At 42.7% G+C, this 9,944-nt stretch overlaps 1 protein-coding gene across 6 annotated transcripts in view; it reads left to right on the plus strand.

Annotated features, from left to right (window-relative positions):
• LOC127964794 (disco-interacting protein 2 homolog A) overlaps positions 1 to 9,885 on the plus strand; it is a 116,008-nt gene extending 106,123 nt beyond the window's left edge. For all 6 annotated transcript variants that reach the window (XM_052565132.1, XM_052565134.1, XM_052565133.1 and 3 more), the window contains 4 exons: positions 2,287 to 2,361; positions 2,495 to 2,669; positions 2,917 to 3,040; positions 8,049 to 9,885. In XM_052565132.1, coding sequence (XP_052421092.1) covers positions 2,287 to 2,361; positions 2,495 to 2,669; positions 2,917 to 3,040; positions 8,049 to 8,301 — 627 coding nt within the window. In that variant the 3' untranslated portion in view covers positions 8,302 to 9,885. The remainder of the gene's footprint in view (positions 1 to 2,286; positions 2,362 to 2,494; positions 2,670 to 2,916; positions 3,041 to 8,048) is intronic.
• Positions 9,886 to 9,944: the final 59 nt, after the last annotated feature.

The following is a 9,944-nucleotide window of genomic DNA, read 5'->3' on the forward strand; positions in this document are numbered from 1 at the left end:
GCAACATACAGTTAAAACAGTAATATTGTGAAGTATTATTACAATTGAAAATTATTTTCCTGTAAATGTTCTGTATTATATATAACATTTATATTCTGTATTATTAATAGCACACACACACACACACACACACACACACACATATATATATATATATACACACACATATGTGCTGGTCATATAATTATAATATCATCAAAAAGTTTATTTCACTAATTCCATTCAAAAAGTGAAATATGTATATTATATTCATTCATTACACACAGACTGATATAGAGTATTTCAAATGATTATTTCTTTCAATTTTGATGATCATAACTGACAACTAAGGAAAATCCCAAATTCAGTATCTCAGAAATTTAGAATATTGTGAAAAGGTTCAATATTGAAGACACCTGGTGCCACACTCTAATCAGCTAATTAACTCAAAACACCTGCAAAAAGGTCTTTAAATGGTCTCTCAGTCTAGTTCTGTAGGCTACACAATCATGGAGAAGACTGCTGACTTGACAGTTGTCCAAAAGATGACCATTGACACCTTACACAAGGAGGACAAGACACAAAAGATCATTGCAAAAGAGGCTGGCTGTTCACAGAGCTCTGCGTCCAAGCACATTAATAGAGAGGTGAAGGGAAGGAAAAGATTTGGTAGAAATAAGTGTACAAGCAATAGGGATAACCCCACCATGGAGAGGATTGTGAAACAAAACCCATTCAAAAAAGAGTGGACTGCAGCTGGAGTCAGTGCTTCAAGAACCACTACACACAGACGTACGTAAGACATGGGTTTCAGCTGTCGCACTCCTTGGGACAAGCCACTCTTGAACAACAGACAGCGTCAGAAGCGTCTCGCTTCAAAAAGGACTGGACCGCTGCTGAGTGGTCCAAAGTTATGTTCTCTGATGAAAGTACATTTTGCATTTCCTTTGGAAATCAGGGTCCCAGAGTCTGGATGAAGAGAGGAGAGGCACACAATCCATGTTGCTTGAGGTCCAGTGTAAAGTTTCAACAGACAGTGATGGTTTGGGGTGCCATGTCATCTGCTGGTGTTGGTCCACTGTGTTTTCTGAGGTCCAAGGTCAACACAGCTGTATACCAGGAAGTTTTAGAGCAATTCATGCTTCCTGCTGCTGACCAACTTTATGGAGATGCAGATCATATGTTCAAACCAAACTTAGCACCTTCACACAGTGCCAAAGCTACCAGTGCCTGGTTTAAGGACCATGGTATCCCTGTTCTTAATTGGCCAGCAAACTCGCCTGATCTTAACCCCATAGAAAATCTGTGGGGTATTGTGAAGAGGAAGATGTGATATGCCAGACCCAACAATGCAGAAGAGCTGAAGGCCACTATCAGAGCAGCCTGGGCTCTCATAACACCTGAGCAGTGCCACAGACTGATCGACTCCATGCCACACCGCATTGCTGCAGTAATTCAGGCAAAAGGAGCCCCAACTAAGTATTGAGTGCTGTACATGCTCATACTTGTCATGTTCATACGTTTCAGGGAGCCAAGATTTCTAAAAATCCTTTCTTTGTATTGGTATTCATTTATATTCAAATTTTCTGAGATACTGAATTTGGGATTTTCCTTAGTTGTCAGTTATAATCCTCAAAATTAAAAGAAATAAACAGTTGAAATATATCAGTCTGTGTGTAATGAATGAATATAATATACAACTTTCACTTTTTGAATGGAATTAATGAAATAAATCAACTTTTTGATGATATTCTAATTATATGACAAGCACCTGCATGTGTGTGTGTGTGTGTTATTGCTGTGATACAAAGCTGAATTTACAGCAGCCATTGCTCTAGCCATTAGTTGTATCATGATCCTATTTGGTGATCTATTATTATTAGAGCTCAATTATTTTTTATGTTTATTAATAGAAAAGTTTTTCCTGCCACATAAAAAAAAAAAAAAAAAAATTCATGAATAGAAATGTCAAAGGAACACCATGTATTTGGAATATAAATCTTTTTTTAACAGTATGAATGTCTTGGTATTGTTTTCAACACTGATGATAATTAAGTTTCCTGAGCAGCAAATCAACATATCGGAATGATTTCTGAAGGATCATGTGACATTGATGACAGGAGTAATGATGCTGGAAATACAGTTTTAATCACAGGAATAAATTACAAAGATATTAAAACAGAAAACAGTTCCTGTAAATTGCAGTAATATAAATGCAGCCTTGTTGAGCATAAAAGACTTCTTTCAAAAACTAAACAAACAAGCAAAAAAAAAAAAACTCAACTCAACTTAATTTTCTCAACACAGATTCTGCCTGGGGTAAAAGTTATAATTGCTAACACAGAGACCAAAGGCCCTCTTGGAGATTCTCATCTGGGAGAAGTGAGTTTTAAATATTAAAGCAAGTTCTATTAACCACAGAGAACCACATATGAGCTCTTAAATAAGTAGTCTTACCTGCAGTCTGTTATGTTATATTATATCACGTGTAGTGATAAGTGATCATGTGTAACAGATCTGGGTGAGCAGCCCCCATAATGCCACAGGATACTATACGGTTTATGGTGAAGAGGCATTGCATGCTGACCACTTCAGCACCAGACTGAGCTTCGGTGACACCCAGACGGTTTGGGCTCGCACTGGATATCTCGGCTTCCTGCGGCGCACAGAACTTACAGATGCCAGTGGAGGTACTGTATCCAAACACACAAACACACTAGTGTCTCATTTCAAGATATTTCTGAGATGACTTTTCGATTTAAAATCATGTTCAATAAAAGCTTTCAACACACACCCTGACAAGCTAATATATACATTTTTAATTAATTTATTGTAGTGTTTTTACATTGTTTTAGTGGTGTGTACTCATATCAGATAGGATAAAAGGAAAAATCAGTTGTGCTGTCCAGTAAATGATGTTTTTGCACATTATTCTAGAGCGGCATGATGCCTTGTACGTGGTTGGATCTCTAGATGAGACTCTAGAGCTGCGGGGAATGCGCTACCATCCCATTGATATTGAAACATCTGTCATAAGGTCACACAAGAGCATTGCAGAGTGGTAAGCAATATGATTTCCTTATACTTTAAAGTAGATTTTGATGGACTAATATTAATGTTTATAACAACTGAACATTTGATAATTTTCATTTGTTCAGTGCATCCATTACAATAGCTAAAAATTCACTATTCTTAATAATTATCTTTGAAAAAGTTATTTTTCCTGAGAAGCAAAATTGACAAAGGTATTACTGGAAGTTTCAAGTTAAATACAAGATAAGATCTGTGACATGCTGTTGATTACCTTATTTCCTGAAATGCAAGTTGTGGTATTTTTGTCATAAAAGACAATATGATGACTATAATTACTGTTGGCCAGTCAAACACACTTACACTAATGGACATTGGTAATCTAACATTCTCTAACATAGTCACATCCAATACTGGTAAGTAAACATACTTTTAAAGAGCAGACTGTACTTAATGCAAACTGAATTGCATGTTACTAGCAATTAAATTAAGATGTATTATAGTTTACAATTATAATAAATGCAGTTTGCTTTTTTTTGCTTTTTTTAGCAAGTTAGATTAAGTAAGACTGAAGTGCACTAACAGGCTCATCTGGGTAACAGTAGTCGGCGCTGTACTCTTTCTTGAACTATTTTTTTTTTTCTTGGTGGAAGCTTTGCGTTTGTTTAGCTAATATTAAAACTCGATTTAAAATGGTGTACAATTGTTTAATTATGTCATCATAATGGTATCATGGACTCGCTCTCGTTTCATACAAACCCAGCTGCTCCCATTTTGCTAAGATTGTTTTGTACTCTGTAATGGATTTTAAGAGAACTAACAAACTGGCACCGCTTCACTTCGGGGTCCTGATCACCCTGTCAGGGTTTATTCTGTGAGAACAACTGGCTGGATGTACATTGTCCCATACATAAACAATACTGCTGGATGGCGCGATTGACTAATCAGAATCAAGTATTCCACAGAGCCATGTAATAATACTGAATAACACACTACTAGTTAAAACTATATAAAATAGTTAAAGTGAAAGTGACGGGACATTCAGCCAAGTATGGTGACTCATACTCAGAATTTGTGCTCTGCATTTAACGCATCCAAAGTGCACACACACAGCGCAGTGAACACACACCCGGAGCATTGGACAGCCATTTATGCTGTGGCGCCCGGGGAGCAGGTGGGGGTTTGGTGCCTTGCTCAAGGGCGCCTAAGTCATGGTATTGAAGGTGGAGAGAGAACGTACGGTTACGTACGTAACCCTCGTTCCCTGATGGAGGGAACGGAGACGTTATGTAGAACGACATATGGGGTCTCACATGGGAGGCCAATCATCTCTGAGTTTAAGAGAAAACGCCAATTAAAATTGGCTAGTGGATTTAACATACCTGAGCCACTCCCCGTGCCAACGTGTATAAATAGGGCGACAGGTGCATCCACTCATTAGGTTTTACGCTGAGGAGCCGTGAACATGTCCCGGCAACAGCGACCGGTTCAAGGTTGTGGCATGGGGACATAACGTCTCCGTTCCCTCCATCAGGGAACAAGGGTTACGTACGTAACCGAGACGTTCCCTATCTGTCGGTCACTACGAGTTATGTCGAACGACATATGGGGTCCTATGGAAAACGCCACAACCCGAACACCGTCACAACCCTGTGGCGCTGCAATTGTCGACAAGCCCTAGTATGCCACAAAAGCTACGCTTAAGGTCGTAACCTTCCCAAAGCCCCAGCGCAAATTAACTGACCTTGGTACCGAAGGGGCCAAAAAGAGAGTACATCGCTGCTGGAGAAGGCCATGATGCTGTTCCGCCCACACAAAGTTAGTGGTTAAAAGTTAGTTTAAGGGATTTCAACCTTTGGAGAAAGATTGCTTCAAATCTTCCCTATTTGTTCTTACAGCTTGGCAAGGTGATGGGGAAGCGAGCCTTTAGGAAAAGGTCACTACAGAGACCACATCCTACCCGTAGGGAGGTGACATGTGGAGAAACTGGCTCTACACTGAGGTTGTAAAACCTTGCAAAGGTGTTGGGTGTCACCCAGCCCGCAGCTCGACAGATGTCTGCCAGAGAGGCGCCGTGCGCCATACATAGGAGGAGGCCTCAGGGGGCATGGCTCGCCTTACGGGACACAGCAACGGCAAGGCTGGATCTGCCTCCTCCAGGGGCAGTGCTTGCAGGTTCACCACCTGGTCTCGGAAGGGAGTGGTGGGAACCTTGGGCACGTATCCCGGCCGGGGTTTCAGGACAACATGAGAGTAGGCCAGCCCGAACACAAGGCACTCTTCACTTACCGAAAATGCTTGGAGGTCCCGACCCTCTTGATGGAAGTGAGCACAATCAGGAGCGCTGTCTTGAGAGACAGAAACTTAAGCTCGACTGAATCCAGCGGCTCAAAGGGACCCCTCTGAAGTCCCAGCAGGACAATAGAGAGGTCCCAGGAGGGAATCAGGGGTGTCCTAGGAGGATGTAACCTTCTAGCATCCCTCAGGAAACTAACGATCAGGCCATGCCTTCCCAGGGACCAGCCGTCCACTGCATCGTGATGGGCTGCAATGGCAGCCACATACACTTTTAGGGTGGAGGGTGACAGCCCACGCTCCAACGTTTCTTGCAGGAAAGAAAGCACACCTCTGACCGGCCATCTCCGGGGGTCTTCTCAGTGAGAAGAACACCAATTCGTGAACAGTCTCCACTTCAAAGCATAGGCCTGCCTCGTAGAGGGGGCTCTAGCCTGAGTGATAGTGTCTACCACCGCTGGGGCAGATCACTTAGGTCTGCTGCGTCCCGTCCAGAAGCCACACGTGGAGATTCCAAAGATCTGGACGCGGGTGCCAAATGGTGCCAAGCCCCTGAGAGAGAAGGTCCCTCCTCAGGGGGATGCGCCAGGGAGGGGCTGTCACGAGGAGCATGAGTTCCGAAAACCAGGTCCGGGTGGGCCTGTAAGGCGCAACCAGCAGGACCTGTTCCTCATCCTCCCTGACCTTCGTCGCCCGTAAGGCGAAGTCAGTCGCCTTGCGCAGTTCCTGCATCAACCTCAGGTCGATACCACCCTCGTGCATCGATTTCAGCGCCTTGGCTTGATGTACCTGCAGGATAGCCATGGCATGCAGGGCAGAAGCAGCTTGGCCCGCAGCACTATAAGCCTTGGCAGCCAGAGCGGCCGACAGCTTACAGGCCTTGGACAGGAGATGCGGACGATTCCTCCAAGTGGCGGCGTTTTGTGGGCACAGGTGCACCGTAACCGCTCTCTCCACCTGGGGAATGTTCACGTACCCCCTTGGTTCCCTGCCATCGAGAGTGGTGAGGATGGAAGAGGGAGACGAGCGGTTTCTGCCCGTGAATGGGGCCGTCCACGACTTCGTCACCTCTTCATGCACCTCTGGGAAGAAAGGAACCGGGGCAGAACGAGGTTGTGAGCTGCGCTCCGCACCAAGAAACCAATCATCCAGCCGCGAGGGCAAGCATGGCCGACAGCTGGGAGGGCAAGCATGGCCGACAACTCCAAGTCAGATTCGGCAGCAGCGACAACACCCAAGGGGGGCAGCCCCGCCGAATCCTCATCCTCAGAGGTCGATAACCCATTTCCCGATGCAGCAATCGTCATCTGATCCTCGGGCGGAGCACCAAAAGACACGCTGGGGCCGCTGTAACACGGCCCAGGAGAATCAATCGGCAGCTGCACGGGACACACGCTGCGGGAGGAGCGAGAGGTCCGTGGGGCGTGGCCCGGCGGAGAAGCTCTCACTGTAACCCTCAGATCTCTCAGAGGGCCAGCCGGCGGTCCTATGCTCGAACCAGAGAAACCGGGACGGGTGGCGACAGAGGGGTCTGCTGCACTCCCCTTGAGGAGTGAGAGATGCGATCGCAGTGCTGATATGTTCATACGCACACAATAGACGCATGAATCATCCACGAGCGCAGCCTCAGTATGTTGGATGCCCAGACACTGCAGACAACGCTCGTGACCGTCAACCGAAGACAGGAAATGACCGCATCCAGAAGGACACGGACGAAACGGCATCTTGAAAAACACGCGAATTGTCCTTGATTTGCTCTTTTAAAAACTGCTCTTTTAGCTGAAGCGCCCAATGGAATCGCTCATAGGGACAACGCTGTAATGCGCCATCACACAGACCAGGAACAGCTCTCGAAACACACAGATGAAGGCTTTTTTAGAGACTGAATGCATCAACTACTCGGCTCCATAGCAAAAATCTAATGAGTGGATGCACCTGTCGCCCTATTTATACCCGTTGGCACGGGGAGTGGCTCAGGTATGTTAAATCCACTAGTCAATTTTAATTGCCGTTTTCTTTTAAACTCAGAGATGATTGGCCTCCCAAGTGAGACCCCATGTCATTCGACATAACTCGTAGTGACCAACAGATAGGGAACTGTACATGCACTCCCCCCACCCACAATTCCTGCTGGCCCGAGACTCGAACTCACAACCTTTCAATTGCCAGTCCGACTCTCTAACCATTAGGCCACGACTTCCCAACATATATAAAGTATGTTGCATGTGCTTTAGTTTGTTAGTCAACACATCAATATAAAACGTCTAATTTGACATTATTGAAAAGTCCTATTTTTAAATGTGTACTACAGTGTGAAACAGTCATGCAAGTGTACTCTCTGAAAGTACACTCAAGTGACCTCTTCTTTCATTAATATTATATTATCTGCATGTAATTTTTCTTTTATATTTGCACATTACAAGTGCACATTAAATACAGTTAAGTTCAATTATTTATCAAGGGATGCCTACTTGTTATCATGTAGTCAGCTAACATTAAAAAGACAAACAGGACTAGTCAACAAAAGCTCTGTGATGATTAACTGTATGCCATGAATGCTGTTGGCGAAGTTTCATTTAACTTTAAGCTCAATTTTGTTACACTTTGTATTTGATTTATAAAATATATATAAAACCATGTGTATACCCATCTTGAACAAAAACAGCCATGTTTTGCAGTGTAGATACAGTATTCATCTTTTTTCATACTTAAATACATCTTTCTTCTCCTCACTCTCTCCTCAGTGCTGTGTTCACATGGACAAATCTCTTGGTGGTGGTCGTGGAGCTTGAGGGGTCAGAACAGGAAGCCCTGGATCTTGTTGCCCTTGTGACCAACGTAGTTCTGGAAGAGCACTATCTCATTGTGGGGGTCGTTGTGGTGGTGGACCCTGGAGTCATTCCTATCAACTCCAGAGGGGAGAAGCAGCGCATGCACTTGCGGGACGGCTTCCTCGCCGACCAGCTGGACCCTATATATGTGGCCTACAACATGTGAAAATGTGAAACATTGAGGATAAACCAGATGCATATCTGCATATGCAAATCTACAAAGGAAGCGTTAGGGGGAAGTTTGGACAGGCTTGCCTCTTCCTCCACAAACATGAAGAGTCCTTGATGGAGCTATGCAGTTTATTTTTTTATATCAAACTGTCAGAATGCCTTGCAAATAAAACTCTGATTCAGTGGTCAGGGCAAATGACTTAATTTCATCTCCTGTTTTCTTGTGTGACACAATTATGAGTTCAGTTTTTATTCAAGCACACCTGTCCTGCACATATGACACATGCGTGCTGAATGTTTCCTGTGTGTGAGGAGGACTGGCCCAAAAGGGCAAAGGAGTGCCTGATGTCAAAACAGGATCCAGATTGCAGTTCTATGTCTTTGTCATTTCAAGAGCATGTGAAAATGTGTAATGCACTTCATTTCAATGCATTACTATCGCCATTGTTATGGTTGTAAATAAACAAACAAAAAAAATCACAACACATCAACACACAAATCTTTGATAAATGGAGATTTATCAATTTATATGGATACCAATGGGCAATAAGGATGGATGTAAGATGGAGAAAAGGATATCTAAGTCTTTCTTTGCAAGAAAGCAGTACTGAAGGTGTGCTGTGAATGTGCTGCTCCATAAATTCTCAAGCTTATGCTTTCCCAGCTAGTGTTTCAACATGGGCCTTACATATTTTTCATATGCCTTTGGACTGTTTGTTATTTTTATTTAACACCCCACCATTCTTTATCAAATCATTTGATTTATGTGTGAGCTTGTAATCAGGGTAATTACAGTGAATAGATGAATAGTCTTATTCAGGTAACCAAGTCTCAATCTGAAAAAATATTTCTTCTCAAATTTACATTAATTACAGCATTTTTTTTTTTTTTTACAGTACGACATCCCCCGTTCAAAACTAATTCTCTTATATTCTTGAAGATGAATGTATGTAGGTGACATTTTAAGTCTCCATATTACTAAAGAAAAAGAAGAAAGTATCCTTTTCCATTAATTCATTAAAACATACCGAACATATGAGATCGTTATTTCAGGAAAAAATGACCACTGCAGGTGAGGGCTTTTATTCTTCTTTTCATTACTGTGTTAAAGTGTGATATCTGCTTGTATTTTTTAGATGCACTGTACACTGCATTGGGCAGCACTGTAAAGACAACTTTTAACAATGCTTGCTTTCTTTTATTGTGTTCATTATGTAAAAGACAGGCAGTGTGCCTGCTGTAATTATGTACAGAATTTGTGTAATAAGTTATTACTGGGACACCAGAAAACTACAAATACATTTGGCATTGTTTTTCAGTAGCATGAAGGAAACCACATGTTGTTCAAATCAAAGCTTAATTTCGCAAACAGTAAGGGGAACAACATGAGCCACTATTCATGTAATATTTTATATTGCAATAGACTCAAGAAGTGGTTTTGCTGCAAAGATTGGAAAGCACATACAGCATCTGTATTGCAGGATGGTTGTGTGACTGTTTTGTCATTTAATGAATATTTGGTTGAAACCGCTTTTGACTTATGTTTATATTTCTTAATAAAACCCATGCTTATACATGATGGACATTGACATTTGTATTTCTAATGTGATGCACATTTTGCAGAAATGTTTTAGAAAA

Source organism: Carassius gibelio, chromosome B9 (assembly GCF_023724105.1).
Source record: "Carassius gibelio isolate Cgi1373 ecotype wild population from Czech Republic chromosome B9, carGib1.2-hapl.c, whole genome shotgun sequence".
NCBI classification, from domain to species: domain Eukaryota; kingdom Metazoa; phylum Chordata; class Actinopteri; order Cypriniformes; family Cyprinidae; genus Carassius; species Carassius gibelio.